We start from the raw sequence: 18,695 nt of genomic DNA, 5'->3' as shown, positions 1-18,695 counted from the left end.
TTCTAAATTTTAAGATTTTGATAAACAGCTACACTCAGGGTGTAAATGTTAATAAAATACATTGTCTATCCTAAATCTTAGTTACAATTAACTTTAATTTAAAACCTAAATGCTTGTAATTCATCATCAAAGCTACATAATACACACATTATATTTACTATTGTCTGTTTTCAAAATGTTAACACCCACTTCTTACAATAGTTTGAGCCTTTATTTTGTGATTTAATGTTGTAGGTGGCCTCATTGGACAAGGTCAGAAATGCCAGTATGTGTAGTCATGTATAACTAGTCTTAAGCTGATTGTAGCCAGGCTTGGGAGGCAAATTGTCTCTGAGAGACTAGTGCCAACGCTACACATCCAGAGTACATGTGTTTGTATTATCAAATGGCATGTGGCATCAGGCCTGCTTCTGAGTAAGACAAAAGCTATAACTTCACTCTCTATTTGTTTCAGGCTTTGGTGATATGAGTCCCTTTCTTATTTTTTTGAGCGATCATCTTAACAAGATGTGGCTGCACAGTCATACAACATATTGTAATCCATGGTTTAGGAACAGCATTTTCAACAGCAAACATGCTGCTGTTGTAAATTTCAGCTATGCAATTTAATCTGCTCAGCAGGTCTCACATTCAGGACAGGTAACACTGAGAGCAGAAAGCATGAGCATTTGTCTCCACCTAGTGGTTTTTCCCCCCACATGTAACACCTGATAGTTCTTCTAGTGCTATAATAAAGTGTTGGCAGTGTTATTTAACAGTGAGGAGTTAAAAGATGCCAATGTTAGTTTTGATTCAGCAGTAAATCACTTTAATTTAAGGAGTCTTTTTAATGTATAGATATTTGCACTAAAACATACAATCCATGCCTAAAAATCTAAAAAATCATTAACCGCCATCCTTGTCTTTCTTTAAAGGAAATTAATTCCATAAAGTATATCAGGTATTCAAAAGAGAGAAAGTAACCATTCATTGTTTTATAGTTTTTTTTCTTTAAAAAAGTATTTTCTTAAATTGAGTACAAGCAGCTGTCATGTAAATGAATATAGCTTTCACTGATCAGTTTATCAGGTACACCTATTCAGCAGCTCATTACCACAAAAAATCTAATAAGCCAATCACATGGCAATGTATTTAGTCCTGCTGACATGATTAGGATGATAAGATGAAATTCAAACAGAGGATCAGAGAGGGGGAGACATGATTTAAGGGACTGCCATGTCGTTGGTGTCTGATGCTCTGGTCTGAGTATTTCACAAACTGCCAATCCACCAGGACAGCAATCTCTAGAGTTTACAGAGAAGGGTGAAAAAAGAGAGAAATATCTGCAGTTCTCTGGATCTGCAGTTGTCTCATCTTTGTTGATGGCAGAGGTCAGAAGAGAATGACCAGTGGGTTCAAACTGACAGAAAGTCAATAAACTGAAATAGTCACTCGTTACAGCAGAGGTATGCAAAAAGAGTGACTGAATGCACAACATGATGAACTTTTAAGCCGACGGGCTCCTGCAGCAGAAGACCACACCAGGTCTGACAACTGTCAGCTAAGAACAGGAAACTGAGGCTACAATTCTCTCAGGCTCACCAAAATTAGACAACAGAAGATTGGAGAAACTCTGCCTGATCTTATGAGTCTCAGATTCTCATCAAACTGGTAGTGACAGAATATGGTGTAAATAACATAAAAGCCTGTCAGACCACCAACAACCACTTAAATTGCCTTTTATCTCCATTCTGATACTCGGTTTGAACTTAAGCACAACATCTTGACTGTGTTTACATGCCTAAATGAGTAAGTAATAAGCAGATTAACTGGGATACTTAATAAACTAATCAGTGAGTATATGATAGATAACCTTACTTTTCATAAAAATATACATTTATCTACACTTACAGTGACCCCTAACTGTTGATTCCAAACTACTTATTTTATTGAAATATGTCTGCCTCCATGTTATCATCAGAATAAAAACAGTATTTATAAAAAAAAGGAGATATGTTCGGTCACTGAGCTAAAAATTGAAATTGCCAAAGCAGCCAGTCTGCACAGTTTGAGGAAACCAACATCCTCCTCATAGTTTGATGTCTCCTGACATGATGGAGTCGTACACCTGAGCTGTCAGAGGTATGTAAGTCTTCTCAGAGTCAATGAGGATGTAAAGAGGGTCCTGTATACGTCCTGGATCAAAGCCCTGCTCCACTAGCTTCAACTTCATCTGTTTGAAAGTCCCCGTCAGCTCCACTGCATTCTGGATGGAAGAAAAGCACAAAACACTCTCTAATATACTGTTTTTATAAATCATGTTCTTATTCTCATCATATTCTGATGTTCCTGAAGACGTAAAATAAAATTACCTGTATTCTTATGAAGCGAGGGCGGGCATATGAGGGCAGGTAGCTGACCACGTGGTTATAAATCTTACTTCCATCAAACTGGACTCCCTCCTTCACAGTGACTGCTGCCATTCCTATCCGCCCTTCATGTCCTATGATGCAAAGCAAAACAAAACAAAATGTTTAAAACGCTTACTTTATTGACTTATCAATTCTCTCATTGGTGCTATAGGGATCAATTATTCTCAGATTCTGAGAGGGAATCTAATTGGAATGACAAAAAAACAAAAATAAATCTAGACCCTGCTGTTTGCAATCTATGGACAAAAGTATTTGGCCACACCAGTTAATCATTGAATTCAGGTGTTTCTATCGGACCTATTGCCACAGGTGTATAAAATCAAAAACCTAGCTATGCAGTCTCCATTTGCAAACATATGTGATACAAAATGGATTGTTCTGAGGGGCTCAGTTACTTCAAATGTGGTACTGTTATGGATGCCACCTTTGCAATACGACATTTGTGAAATTTCATCCCTGCTGGATATTCCCCAGTCAACTGCAAGTGATATTATTAGAAAGTGGAAGCATTTAGGAACAACAGTAACTTTGCCATGAAGTGGAGAACCAGAAGATGTATAATGACAGAGTGGGCTCAATTACTGTTTAGGCGCATGGTGTGTTAAAAGTCTTCAATGTTCTGCTGATTCCATAGCTGAAGAGTTCTGATGTAAACACTAAAACTGTGCAGTAGGAGCTTCATGGAATGGGTGTCCGTGGCTGAGCAGGTGCATGCATCCTCACATCACCAAGTCACTGGACTGTGGAGCAGTGGAAATGTGTTCTGTGGAGTGGTGAATCACGCTTCTCTGTTTGGCAATCAGATGGGCGAGTCTGGGTTTAGCAAATGCCGGTTGAATTCTCTCTGCCTGACTTCATCGTGCCAACTGTGAAGTCTAGTGGAGGGGGGATGATGGTATGAGGCTGTTTTTCAGAGTTTGGGCGAAGCCCCTTATCTCCAATGAAGGACAATCTTAATGCTCCAGCAACAAGATATTTTGGACAATGCCATACTTCTAATTTTGGTGCAACAGTTTGGGGAAGGCCCTTTTCAATTCCAACATGACAGTGCCCCAGTGAAAAAAGCAAGGACTATAAAGACATGGTTGATGAGTGTAGAAGAACTTCAAGGTCATTTCAGTCCCTGTTGGTGTAGGCAGACGAATACTTTTGTCCATACAGTGTTTCACAATAATATAAACACTCGACCATGCCTTTTAAGGAATTCTAATGGTTTTGTATGTTGCCCTTCATGTAAATATATTAGCCACCAAGCAGTTAATGACTCCAGAAGGTATTTTAGACAACAGGATCACACTGATACATGCATTGTCATTCCTGATTTCAGTCTTTTATTTCATAATTCATTATTTCTTTGTTTTTTGTGCATACATGTATATGGGTGTTTATATTTATGCATGTTTACTTGACATGGGGATTATGCTTGAGGGTGGGGGCTGTGGGAATTTGCAGGCAGATTTTGGCCCGTTCTGCATTTCTGATTATCTGTTTTCATCTTTATTTTAAAAATCTTCAATAAAAAGAGAATTTTAAAGTTAGACAAAATGTGCAGAGAGAAGGACATCACCTTGAACTTGGACTCCATAAACGTTTGCTTCTTTCAGACAATCACTCAGCGTCAGTATGTCAGAGACCTCAGTTGTAGCTACATTCTCACCTTTCCACCTGTGTACAAACAAATTATGACTTTACCAATTTTGTATTTTTCTACCCTTAGGCCAGAAAACACTTTACAGACAAGTAATAGAAAGGAAAAAAAGTTTTCACACTAACTCTGAAGCTTTGCTTAAGCATAACATGCAGGGGAATTTGGTGTTTCAGGTAGATGCATTACACATGCAGTAGATCATGTATAAAGTTGTTATAAAATTATGATTTTAAAATGATGGGATAAAAATGCACTGCTGTGAAATGGTATGACTAAAATATTCCACTGTTGATGGTCTTGGTAGTGAGAAAGTGTTGCAAAATCACCAGGGATTTTTTCAAACAACCAATTTTAATCATTTATATAAGGAGAATAGAAAATGTATTCATTCATAGATCAAAACCAAAATGCGTCACTCCTCATTGAATCAAAACTACACCTGACCTTAAAAGGTCATGGCCTTAAAATTCAGCGCCTACCTTGATTCTATGACAATAAAACCTACAAAATAAAGCCTGAAATATTGGTATGATCATGGACTCAAACCTAAAATTTAGCATAAAGACAGTTAAAAGACTGACCTTTAACTGTTTGAATGTGCATACAACCAAAGTTCTTGATGAGCTAGCATAAATCAAGCCTGATGTTTTTCAGTCCTGTAGCTGGTTTATTAGGAAGTTTAACTGTACAGAAACTACAACAAAAATTAGACGTCTACATCTTCTTCATTCATATCAAACTGTATCTACTATAGGATACACTTTCTTTTTGATGTTTTAACAGAAGAAATTCAGCATCCCTGAGTAATTAATATGCTCTTATTTAATGAGGCTGAAATTTAAAAGAACTCTGTCGTGTTCAGGATAAGAAAAGTCCTCAGGTGTTCTGTACCTGAAGGTGTCACCAACGCGATCCTGAAAGTAAATGAAGTTTTCTTCATCGATCCTCATCAAGTCGCCACTGTTGAAGTAAAGATCTCCTTTCTTAAGAACATTTCGCAGTCTTTTTCTCTCAGTTTGCTCTTCATTCTGGGCGTAGCCCACAAAAGGAGCAATGTCTGTGATCTTACACACCAGTAGTCCTGTTTCACCTTAAAAACAAAGACAAAGAGCACACCTTTTAGTAATTTTGTCAGTAAATCCACAATCGTCCATAATATGGTCTGGATTGGTTAGGAAAATGACCACATCATACAAGGTTCGCATGTAAAGTTAAGTGTAAGGATGCACTCCTACACACAGGGATTTATTACAAGTGTACAGAAAACAGTCTGAAAGCTTAAAATATTAAATCATAATTTTTATAAGTTTCTTCACCTATGGGTGCCTCCACACAGAGGTCGTTACCATCTCGGACAGGTTCATCTCTCTCTGTGTCGTACTTGATCAGGGTGTAAGGAAACAGTTTCTACAAGAGAAAGAAGACATTCAGTAAATGTTTATGAATTCATTTTTATGCAGCTTCAACTTCATAACATCTTAAAGGCGATATGATTCTTATGACTAAACCTAACCCATTTAGACTGAATGCTACATCTTGGTGTTTTCGATTATCATGCCATTTTTACAACATACAGATGAACTGCAGTGTGAACCACTAAACTACAGAAGTGATAGGCATATGGAATAAAAAAGTCTTGGTTTTAGCCTCCACACAGAAAAGTTGATGGATGAGAACTTGTTAAAAAAGTTGACTAGTGACAGAGGCGATGTCTGATGACCTGAGCGAGACGATGGCATCACAGGCAAACTACAGCAGTAATTGGTTGGGTTCTGTGATGGAAAATAATCTTTTAGATGTTGTTTTTTGATTATTAAAAAAAAATGTTACAGATCTTCAGGGCAAATTAAATGATTTACAGTTAAATCAAAGGTGTTTAAGCTTCCAAAGAGGTTTAATTTCATGTCTCTATCTGCTATTTTAAATTCATTAAATTTGTAAAATATGGAGTATATTACAAAAAAAAACAAACAACCACTGATTTTACTAGGTTGTCATCTTTATACCCTTGAATACCCTTTTTATTCAACAGTTTGCCAACAAAAATCTGGACCTACTTGAAAAAAGGCTTGAATTGGTAACAGTATAAAACATAAGTAAAAATGCACATCCCTAGTGCAGGGGTTCTCAAACTTTTAGCCCACAACCCATAAAAGACCGGGGACCCCCACTGTACATAAAGGTGGTTGAAGCATAGTTAACTTTAAAGGATCTTTTTAAACATTCCTTTAATTTCAGCATAAATCTTACCAAATGACCATGTTTTTATTTTACATTCAGCTAATTTTATTCATATCATGTTTGTAAAAATTGATCAGATATACAATTTTGAAATGATTTTAAGATATTCTTTGTTTTTGGAAGGCATCTGGGGACCCTTCCCAGTGTCTTGCAACCCCCCAAAAGGGTCCTGACTCCCACGTTGAAAACCACTGCCCTGGCAGGTGCTGGATTCAAACTGAACTCTCATAAAGGAGCAAAAAACTAGGAAGCTCCAAAATAAAATAAATACATTTTTAAAAAGTAGGGATGCACAGTATTATCTGCATGATTTTGGTACAGGCAGATTATAGCTCAAAAGTTAAGTATCAGTGTTGGAAGACATGAACATTTCTGCTCATATTTACAACCGATATATAAGTTGTGAGTTTTGGCGGTATGTAAAAATAAGCGGACCAACATCGGCTTTGGTTTTTGTCTTTGTTCCTCATTTATTGAATTTTTAAAGTGTGTTTTAAGCTCTAAAAGTCCCTTATTGGCTTTCAACCACATCCTGTTTTTTCATTCAAAACAGTGACGACTGTCTTTACATTTGGATCCTCAGAAGTTGCTAAAAGCCTGTGACATGCTGACACACTAGCCTTGGGAAACACCTCTTTATACACAAAAAAACAAACCCAAACAGAATCATTCTCTTAGTAAACAATCCATTTCTCCATTAATCTTACCTTGTGCAAAAAGTTGACTCTTCCAATTGCTCCAATTTTCCCAGTGTAGTTGACAAACCCCACATTTCCCTCAGTGGAGGCATAAAACTCTCTGACTTCAATGTTTCCAAAGCGATTGAGAAACTCCCTCCATATTTCAGCTCTGATGCCGTTTCCAATGGCCAGTCTGACTTTATGTTCCCGGTCATTGTCTCTCTGTGTTTTCATATAGAAATTAAAACATGCAGGTCAGAGATTATGTAAGGGGTACAGAAATAAATCATGTGTGACCTCGTTATTTCAACGAGTTAAACAACTATCAACACGCAACTATATGAGACAGCACTGCTACCAAAGACAAGCATGTGTGAATGTTTATGCTTGTTTAGAATGATCAGATATTGGTAATTTTATTAGGCTCATCATATTGATTCCTGACCAAGAGTGTCAATGTTAAACTAAAGTTTATAATTCAGTTACCCCTGCAAAAATACTCATGTGACCTAAAAATGCCCTTTCTTTAAAAAACATACAACTACCTACAAAAAATGCCATTCTTTGTAGTAAAATGTGACCCTTAAGTCATCCACTTGTTCATAAAGATTTGGTTACCCAGTTACTTGATATAGTCTTCCTCCATAAATGCCAGCATCTATTCCTAGTGATGACCAGATACAGACAAACCAGCTCCTCTCACTGCTACAGGGTCACGCAGTAAAATGAGACTCCACTTCATGTGATGTAATATGATACTCTGAATGGCCATACATGTAGGCAGCGTGTTTACAGTACTCCAGAATACAACAAATAAAGATTATGAAGCTAGTATGAATGTATTTAGATATTCTGATACTTTGAAAAATGTTTATTTGCTGATATTAGGAGTGAAATTTAAACATAACCATGAAGTTTCATACTGTTTGAACCCCTACAGAGAGTGACGCAGAGAGCAGGAACCCGATAGTTGAGATTTAATGATTTCTATTTTGGTAAGCCAGCTGTGCAGCTCTGTAGGAATGTACAGATTTGGAAAGGAAATCTCTGACTATGTGTGTCAATGGCAGCTGGCTGCAGCCGGTTCACAGCGTTCAGCCTCTGCAGATGTATTTAGCAAAGGTTTTTCTTTCTTCCAAAGGGTGAGGATGGCAGAGAGGACAAATTTTTCCCATAGCGCCTTGCCCAAGATCCTGCGTGAACCTGTTTGAGTTAAAAACACTATTAAACCCAACACTTCGTATATATGACTTTTCCCCCAGCAGTCATGAGATAGATCTGCAAAACACTGTTTATAATCGGGTTAATAATTGGGTTTTGTTTCTGTGCAATAGCATATGTTTATTGGGGCATTTTGAGGCTATCAAACTCAAAATTGAGCTTTTTCAAGTATAAAAATCTAACATCTCATTCAAAGACAATTGCATTTTGCATGTATTTTTACAGATTTATGTTTTGCTTTTTTAACTTGAAATAAAGATGCATGATATAATAAGCAAGATATTAGAAGTGGCTGAGGTTAAAAAGTTCACTATCAGTATCAGTAAGGTTTGGAAGCTAGTCCTCAAAGCAGGCAGTGCAAGTATGAATCCAACCTGGGATTTTTTTCTGCACGCCATTCCCTATCCTTTCTCCCTGGTTTGCCTACACTATCTATGTCGTATCCTCTTCAAATAAAGCTAAAAATATATATATATATATTTTTTTTTTTTTAAAGAAAATATAAGCGTCATAAAATAAAGGGTCATGCTTTACAGAGCTCACAGTCTGTCATCAGGTGTTATAGTGCTGTTAGTAGCTCTAAAAAACTAGATAAAGATTGATTTTACTTTATTAACACATTATATATAGAAATAACATGAAACCCAAAGATATGACTTTAGTTTGTTTCATTTTGGAAAGCCTGTATTTGAAAAAGACAGCTTCTATCACGTGTAATAGCATCAAATGTTGTTTGCCTGGATTTGTGCCTGTTTTTTTACAAATAAAAGACTGCCACAATAAGAGAAGCAGGTCAATTCTAGTATGTGATTGTTGGTGTTTTTTATATATAAGTTTGGAAATTTAACCACATCAGATATCAGCAATAATCCAATATCATGCATCCCTTCTTGAAATAGACAGTGCATTCAGAAAGCATTCAGACCCCCTCCACTTTTTTCAGTGTTCTTATGTCAAGGCCTGATACTACAGAAAAAAAAAAAAAAAAAAACATTTAATGACAACATGAAAACAGAATTTTAGATTTTTTTTCAAATTTATAAAACAAACAAAAAAAAAATCTAATATCACATTTTCAAACCCTTTGCAACAATCTTTAAAAATAACCTCAGGTTCCTCCCATTTCTCTAGATCTTTGCTGAGATGTTTCTACAGGCGCAGCTCAATAAATAAGAATATCATCAAAAAGTTGATTTAATTCAGTAATTCAATTCAAAAAGTGAACTCAGGTGTGCCGGTAGTCGAGTGGTTAAGGCGCGCGCCATATACGCAGGCGACCCGGGTTCGAATCTGGCCCGTGGCACTATTTCCTGCATGTCTCTCCCCGCTCCCTTCCCTGTTTCCAACTCTATCCACTGTCCTATCAAATAAAGTAAAAAATGCCAAAAATAAGTCTTTAAAAAGTGAACTCAAATATTACATAGGTTCATTACATTGACATATTTCAAGCTTTTATTTCTTTTAATTTGGACAATTATGACTTACATCTAATGAAAACCAAAAACTATATTAATTACATTAATGAGAGAAAAAAATTAATTAAAACGATTGGAGCATCAGGCTGAAAATGATAAAACTGAAAAAGTGAAGGGCATCTGAATACTTTCTGAATGCACTGTATTTATATCTTCACTTGTCAGATGAATTCAGGTTAAATTAAGTGCAGTAAGATACTTTTTAGACAAAAACATTAGCTTAGATTTGAATTCTTGCTATGTGGAGCCGGGTGAACCTTCTCTTTACTTAATGAGGACACGTTTAAATGTCATCAACAGAAAACAATGCAACTTCTGCACACTGATAGAAAATAGTCTAACCTGATAACTTGCCAGATATACTTTCAAATAGGCTCTGATCAGCTGAATGGAGATCAATTGTGTTTTCTTCTAATATCTATTCGATCATACCATCTTTAGCCTGTTTTCTTAGTTAACAGATAATCAACTAATTTTCTTGAGAAAATGTCATTAAACACATTAGTGGAAAAGTCCTAGCTATCCCTGTCTGCTGTATTAATACAGTGAGAACAGGAAAAACAGAGTTACCTTTGGTGTATTGCAGAGGTAACGCATCACCTCTCCTATGTACTGGACAACAGTCACACTGTGTTTCCTGCAATCATCCCAAAACTGAGAGGCTGAAAACTTCTTCTTCAGGATGATAGTAGACCCTTAAAATAAAAGAGAAAAAGGGGTGGTGGTGGTGGGTTTAAATAATAAAAGATAATAATTGTCTAGTTTAACAATTTAAAAATTAGAATAAAGGTAGTTTTAAACAAAAATAAAAGAGAAAAGTAAAGGGTTACACAGCATGGAAACATAATGTCAACTTTTAGTGTGAAAAAAATAAATATATTTATAGTGAATTACATAAACATGTTAAATTACTGACCATACAGCTGAGTTTAGTATTCCTAGTCACTCAGTCCTATTACTTTATGTGGGGGTTGTTTGCAGTTTCATGCCAACAGCATTAAATTGCATTGCATGTACCTACATGTAGAGTATGAAAGATTGTGATTCATGTGGGGCATTGCTGGATAATTATTTAACAGTTGTTATTCAGGCTGCTTATTCAAACATGTAAAAGCTGCATGAACTTTAGCCTAAATGGTTGAAAGCAGCTAGAAACAAGAGGTAATCTGGTTTCAGTTGACCTGGCTCTGTTCAGATTACTGCTGCACAACCACAAAAGACTCTTTCATTTGGTTTCTCATGGGCACGACAAGCAGAGCGAGAAGGAAGAGTGAGGGAATCACTTTTCGGTTTGCAGTGTTCCAGCACAGGACTCATATTGAGGTCATGAGTGAGAAAATGATCAAGATCTAACAGTGTAATACTGATTATAGCTGCTGAATTTCTTAGATGGCCTATCTTATCTTAGCTATTTTCTCTAAGTCTTATTCTAATTAATCTCATGACTTTCTAAGTGGTTTATTTAAGTTTAATCTTATTTTTCTTAAATCATCAAAAACACTAAATCCTTCACTTTATCTAGAGGTCAAGATTGCTACACTGAGGTCACCTGGCTTTTGTAAGATATCTACACCTACAGCCTGGCACACAACATAAGATTTTCAAAATCGTAACCAATTTTGGAAGTATGAGAGACCTTGCACATGATGAAAGGTTCAAAAGTATTGTTCTGATCATGTATGGTGTGCAACAGGAGGACCAAAACAGCAATACACACACTTACAGATTCTGTTCACCAACAGCCAGTCTACACTTGATATCTTGCACATTCAAACACGACTTTAGAGTAAAGAAGCTAAATGTGGCCTGCTTGAGCTATCTGGTACATGCATTGTGGTATGTTTTTCAACAGTGGTCCTCAACTGATCAGGACCCACCACCACCTCCACATGAGAGATCACAAGCCAATTTTCCTCAAAATTAATCTCTGCTTTTTGCAGATGATTTGGTTGTGTTTGCTTCTTCTGCTGGGAACTCCAGCATGTGCTGGGGCAGTTTGTAGGTAAGGATAAAGGAGGGAAATTTGTCATGGACAAAAGTGTGAGCAAAATCTCAAAAACAAAAACAAAAAAAAAAACAAAACAGACAACACACAACAACAACAACGGTCCACAGTGTCACAAGATGAAGGATAAACGATAATAGATATAAATACTATATAGAGATATAGATACTAATGAGATATAGATGATCAAGGTAAAGTCAGGTACAAATGTAATAATAAGATAGTGCAAAAGTTTAACAGCACTCATAACTAAGAGAAAGGAGCTGATACCTTAAAAGGCTACAAACTGATAAACTCTCAGTTTGAGCAGATTGTTGAGAAGAGACATAAATGTAGGGAGGAAGGAGAGCCTGCAGCGATTGCTTTTACATCTGCCAGCTCTGTACTGTCTCCCAGAAGATAAAACTTCATATTCTGAATAAAGAACATGACAAGGGTCCTTAAGAATTTGTTGGGCCTGACTGACTACGATTTTTTTCTAAGACAGACTGGAGGATGGACAATTTTTCTTTCAATCACCTTCATGGTAATTTTAAACGTTTTTTTCAATCTTTGATTTACGTTGAACAGTGAGAGAGCCAAACCAGACCGCCATTGCATATCTGATCAGACTTTCAGCATTATTCATCATGTTCATACTCACACCAATCAATCTGAGTCTGCGGAGAAAACGCAGTCTTTGAGCCAGTTTGGCACACAAGAAATCAACTTGTACATTCCATTTCAGTGAGTTATCCATCTGAATGCCCAAACAGTTATACGAGTACACCTGCTCTATCAAACCATCGCTGATTAAAAAAGGGTCATGTGATCTTACTTCCCTGGGGTCAAATATCATGTCCTTGGAGTTGTTTGTGTTCAGAATTAGGATATATTTCTCACACCAGTTGAATGTGAAGCAGTCAGGATGAGGGTCAGCACCCCCAAGTCTGAGGCCATGGTTCTCTGCCATAAAACAGTCGATTGCCCAAATGAAGGAGTTCAAGAATCTCAGGATCTTGTTCAAGAGTGAGGGTAGAATGGACCATGAGATTGACAGACGAATGGTGTAGCATCAGCAGTATTGCAGACGTTGTGCCGGACCGTTGTGGTGAAGAGGGAGCTGAGCCGGAAGGCAAAACTCTCCATGTTCCGGTCGATCTTCATTCCAACCCTCATCTATGGTTATGAGCAACAGGTTAAAGGCTGTGATATGAGGGTGTTTGGTCTAAGCCTTAGAGATAGGGAGAGGAGCTCTGAAGTAGAGCCACTGCCCCTTCATCTGGAAAGGAACCAGTTGAGGTGGTTCAGGCTTCTGGTTAGGGTGCCTCCTTGATGCTTCCCTGTGGAGGTCTTCTGGGTGCGTCCAACTGGGAAGAGGCCCTGGGGTACACCCAGGACTCACTGGAGGGATTATAGAGCTCATCTGGCCTGGGATATAATTGTGCATATGTTGACTTTGATCAAAGAGGGAACCTGGCCCAAAATCAGCATGATTGTATTGTCATGAGGGCCCCGCTTTAGCTGTGTTCACACATACCTCAATTCAAGAAAGTTTTCCAAAATGTTCATGCTGAGCTGCATGTGTGAACAGAAATGGCCTCAGATTCTTTTCAAGCCCAGTTTCACCCACAATTGTTCTGCCAGCCTTAGAGTAAAATTTCCACATGAAGTCAGGGTGAGCTCAGGAGGTTATAATGACCACAAGCTAGTGGGAGGGAGTGATGATATTTATATCCCATGACTGGTGGGGGACCTATGCAATCCTAACACATGTCATGAAGCTGTTTGATTCTCAGTTTTGCCTGGCCTGGCCTTCTTTTCAACTCACATCTGAATATATGTCTACTTAGATGTAGCACTGCTGTAACGGGAAAAAGTGCCACTGTAGTCTTTGACTCTGGACAGCATCCTTTTGACAGCATATCTTACCTCCTGGGACCCCGCCTGCATCACTTGATTGTCCACAAAATGCTTAATCTATGACTAAAAAAATGAGATGAAAACCTCTAGATTAAATTAATGTTGCTCCTTTTTTCTCTTGGCATACAGCCCAAGCTGCCTGTTCGCTGCAAAGGACAACAGTGGCTTTAGCAGTGAATAGAATTGCTTTAACAGGCTAATCTGATGCTTTTTAACCAAGCAAATAATGCAAACAGACTCAGCAGGCTAAATGAGGTTATGACAGTTTTTGTTCAGTAATCTCACCTGTCTCGATGGCTCCAATAAAGCCTACGATAAAACCAGCGGTGTGGTACAGAGGCAGGTTGACGTAGATGACGTCACTGGATGATACGCCGTTAGAGGATAAAACAGCTAAAGCTATCAGGAGGCGATTCTGATTGACCACAGCGGCTTTAGGGAGACCTGAAGCAAAACAAGACAGAAGCAGCACAAACATGAATCAAGATGATGTTCTTACAAATCATGACGTAAAACTGGAAGACAGATGAGTGCAGCCACTCATTACCTGTCGTTCCTGAGGTGTAAATATAGACTGCAGGGCTTTTGAACGTGAGGTGCGCTCTCAGGGATTGTGGGAGTGGGACGTCTGATGCCTCATCCACTTTATCAGAGAGGTTTTCTATTCCAGGTGTGTCGCAGTGGTCAGTCATCAGGAGGACGGTGACGTCCTGCTCTATCAGAGTAGGCAGCACATCCTCCACTGCCCCTTTTAGCTCTGAAAAAGGACACACAGTCACATCATAGCCAGTTAATAATAAATACACTTTCCTAAATATTAGCTGCATAATAGCAGTGAAATATGCAGCTTTGCAAAAAAAGCGAGTACAGTTCACATATTGCTGGGCAAAAACCTCCTATCTCCAAAATCACCACTTTTAAGGTAATTTGACAGTTATTTTTTTTAAATAGTTTAAAACTGAATAGTCATTGTCAGGATCTTTTTGACACTTTTTTATTGTTTTACATTTTTTAAAACCCACTGATGGATGTAAACGGTGACCATTAGCACTGATTTATGAAAAAAGAATTAAACTAATGAAAAATGGAGATTGTAGGTTTTGGACAAACATCAGCAGTGTGTTCAGCTTTTACTTGTGTCTATGATGAAGAGCTCGGCTGTTGTGAATCGCAAAAGAGACAACACCCCGTCGTTGCAGTTTCTAAAGCATGACTTAAACCCTGACTTGGTTAAAAGTATCATGGCAAACCATGAAACAAGAATACATCATTATTATTAACAGAAAAATAAATTAAAATGGAACACTATAAAACAGTAAAAATAACAGTAAAATCTATAAAATCTGTTGGGATAAAACAATCTCCTATTGAAATGAAAGCCAAATAAAAAAAGATGACATCTTAACAATTAGTTAACATGTTTGGGATTATAGGCTGATCTTAAATGAAGGGGTAAGCTGTTCCACAGTTTTGGGGGCGGCCACTGAAAAGGTCAAATCCACATGGGCCAAATACCAAAAATCACACATGTACTTACTTCAAGCTAAGAAGCAAAAAAAAAAAAAAAAAAAAAAAGCAAAAGAAAAAAAATGATCGGCACTCATAAAGTTTTACACTTTTTGTTTTAAAGAAAATGCAAGCAGCAAACAAGAGCGGACGTGTATCCGCGCAAGGCTTTCATCACCTATGTTCTTGGTTGCTGCTTATATTTTCTTTAAAATAAAAAGTTTTAAAACTTTACGACAAGTGCAGATCGTTTTGTTTTTTCGTTTTGTCATTTTGTTGAGTTGGGCTCGCCTTCTTCAACAAGTAACTTGGCACGCCAGATGGATTTGTTTCGCCAGTGAGAAACATGGAAACGGGCATATCCATCTGCTTTGCAAGGTTAGTCAACAAGTGCATGGAAGTACATAAAAAATTACTACACATATGCAAGAAAAACTATGTATAATTTTTTTTTTTAATTCATTTAACCAGGAAAAATAAAAACAGAGTTACTCAGAGTCCTAAATTCAAAATGAGAGATGTGAAGCAGAGGTGGGCAGAGATGAGCAGCTTGTCCCTGCTCCTCATCTTTTATTATTGTTTTGATTGAGAGCCTCCTAGTGGGCACATTTACTTACTGTGCATTAAATGATATTTTCCCATTTTGTCTCAAATTTCACATGGATTATTCTTATTGGCCCAGTTAATAATTATATAATTTTTTTTAGTTCTTAGTGTGAGAAAACTTTTTGCTGAGTATCAGGCCTGGAATCTATTTTCTTAATCATTTCAGCATCAACATAAACTATCCTTATATTGCCTAGCTTGTTTAAAAACATGTCTTGATATTAAACCCATGACTATGGACCAGTCATTTTGGCTTAATAAATATAAATGCTTCTCTGCAGATAAATTACACTATGAGACAAATTTCCCTTTACTGTTGCACTTTTAAATCTACACCATAAAGGCCAATTATATGCCAAAAGTTCATAATGAGCACTGATCACTGCACCATTCCAGCATGAAATTAAACTCAAATGCAGATTTAGACAGCAGGGGCAGACCCACGGTGTTACACTGAGCCTGATAGAGTGAATATTAGCTCCTAGGTGAGTAAGCTTTAGTCCACTGCTGTCACTTTGACTGAAGTTTTGCTTAAAGTCTGGACAGTTCATGCATACCTGCGGCTGCTATCAGCACTTTGGCCTTGCAGCAGTTGAAGCAGTGCAGCAGAGACTTGGTACGGATGTTGTGGTTGAGCAGAGCAACAGGGGAGCCGAGTTTAGCTAAAGCCAGCCAGGTGAATAGGAAGTCGGGTTCATTCCCCATAAAAAGCGCGACGGTATCCCCAGCTTGATACCCGGGCTGAGACTGCAGCGCGTGAGCTATTTTGTTGCTCTTTTTATCCGTAGAGGCGTAAGTGAAGCTCTCATCTCCAAACACAATGAAAGGTTTGTCTGGATGTGCAGAGGTCTGCTCCAAGAAACGGTCCAAAACAAAGAAGAGAGGTCTCCTTCTGCGCCTCGACAAAAACCTCACTAAAATCTGCACAATATCTCTAAAGTACAGAATATCCATCCAAACGTAGGGGTAGAAAGTTTTCAGAACGAATGGGATCATGACAATGATTGCTAAAATGGTTGAAATTAAATACATCTCCATCATGTTTCCGAGTTCAAAAGTTCTGTGAGAAAAAAAAAGAAGAAAACAAAAAGTGCAGCCCCGTCTGCAAAATGGGGAACGTAGCAAACAAGGATTTTTTTCAGGGGGGCGGGGCATTTTCTCCTAAAGTAGGCTGTTTAAGTTCATAGAAGGGGTCAAATTAGAGAATTATTTAGAATAGGGCTGATGGAAAGGAATACTGCTCAACAGCATGGCCTAGCTAAAGCAAACGGGGCTGTAGAGGAGAAAATGAGGACGTGGTCTTTAAACACTGGCTGACAGAGCTGAGAAGCAGTTAGAAACAGCAAAGTTAAAGGATATTTTTAAAACGTAGCCGCTTGTTTTTCAGTCTTTGAGTCAGTGTCAGGGTCAGCTATCAGGGGTTGTTGGGGTTATTGGTTGTAGACAAGTGTGCAGACTGTCTGAGGCCAAGTTGTGCACAAGGCGGAGCCACAAATGACTTATGACTGAGTTTAAAGCTCCTGTGAAGTTTGAGCTGCTTAAGAAATGGCACAATATGAGGAATCTCCAGGAGTGGAAAGTAACTAATTACACCTGTTTGAATAACTGTACTCAAGTAGGTTTTTGTGTACTTTCACTTTTTGGGCAATGTATTTTTTATTGATTTTTTTTTACAACAAACAGAGAACATGAAAACTACAAACATAATGACTCAAATAAGGGCCAAATTAAACACAAAGCAAAATCAAACAACCAAGAGACAGCAACAATAAGGGGGAAAAACACCAGTTCACAGACTAATATACAGTGCCACGAAAAAGTATTTGCCCCTTTTCTGTTTCCTGATTTTTTTTTCATATTTATCACACTTAAATGTTTCAAATCATCAAACCAATTTTAACATCTCAAAGACAACCCAAGTAATACAAAATACCATTTCTAAATGATGATTTTATTTATTTGGGGGGGGGGGGGGGGGGTCCAAACCTATGTGGCCCTATGTGAAAATGTAATTGCCCCCCCATTAAAATCAGCCCAGCAGTCAAAATCAATGCCTGTACAAAGAAACATTTTTTATATGATGCACAATGAAATATTAAAAGAGGAATTTAGCGAAGATGCTTTAAGATAACTAAAAAGTGCAAATTATCTAAGGAAGTCATTGGGCCTATTAAGGCACAGCCCGAACCTCAAGATCTCTGGGGGTTTCTCCCACAGGATCTTTTGATGAAAAGCTTTATTTTGATAGTATTTTTGATCACTGGAAATGTAAAATGTGTTTAAAATTTGCATGTTCTTAGGGAGGTCCTAACAATCTTTCACTTAAGATCCAGTCAGTGACAGTCAGGGAAAGGCCCTGACATTTGCAACAGACTAGCCATATTTTTTTTAACAATTTTTCATGACTGTCACTGACTGGATATCAAATGAAAGGCTGTTCCATAAGGAAGTGTGAACTGCTGCTGGAAGCTGCTGTTCTGTTGCTGTATCGTTCATGTTTTGTGTTGCTTAATAGTGATGGACCAACATGATTCTCTGCCATCAGCTGAAAGTTCAGAAGCCTAACAAATCAAAAAGTGACATTAAAAGTGACGTTCCTGGTTAGTGCTGCAAGTAATTAGCTTGCAGGCCAAACTAGTGACTGCTTTACTCTTTCATCGTATTATTCTTCACAGGATAACAGTGTGCAATACAAGGATGATTAAAGGTTAGAAAAACCATTTTGCTTCTCAAATCTGCAATATTATATTTGACTCCGATACTATCTTTAAGTTTTCCATTAAATTAATAATGAATTGTTCTTTTTAGGACTCTAAATGTTTGGAGAGAAGACTATGTTGGAAATTTAGAGCTGAAATGACGTCTTGGTTAAACTACTAACCCCTGAGAATCTTAAAAATAACATGGGTCCATGAACAAAGACTGTTTGTTCACATGAGGTTAATTCCTGAAAGGGCTGAGACTATCTAGTTACAGCTAAGGCTTTTTTCATGCCTTGTT

At 37.7% G+C, this 18,695-nt stretch overlaps 1 protein-coding gene across 1 annotated transcript; it reads right to left on the bottom strand.

Annotated features, from left to right (window-relative positions):
• Nucleotides 1–828: 828 nt before the first annotated feature.
• On the bottom strand, nt 829–16,807 carry zgc:158482 (uncharacterized protein LOC100009650 homolog). The gene is made up of 10 exons (XM_041781462.1): nt 16,253–16,807; nt 14,131–14,340; nt 13,869–14,027; nt 10,247–10,371; nt 7,008–7,202; nt 5,376–5,466; nt 4,951–5,149; nt 3,979–4,076; nt 2,352–2,482; nt 829–2,245 (listed from the first exon to the last, which is right to left on the bottom strand). The coding sequence occupies exons 1-10, from the start codon at nt 16,734–16,736 to the stop codon at nt 2,069–2,071; spliced, it is 1,869 nt and encodes a 622-aa protein (XP_041637396.1). The 5' UTR covers nt 16,737–16,807; the 3' UTR covers nt 829–2,068.
• Between the last annotated feature and the right edge of the window lie 1,888 nt (nt 16,808–18,695).

Source organism: Cheilinus undulatus, linkage group 1 (genome assembly GCF_018320785.1).
Source record: "Cheilinus undulatus linkage group 1, ASM1832078v1, whole genome shotgun sequence".
NCBI classification, from domain to species: domain Eukaryota; kingdom Metazoa; phylum Chordata; class Actinopteri; order Labriformes; family Labridae; genus Cheilinus; species Cheilinus undulatus.
The sequence above is the reverse complement of the archived record's forward strand: the minus strand, read 5'-3'. Positions and strand labels throughout refer to the sequence as shown.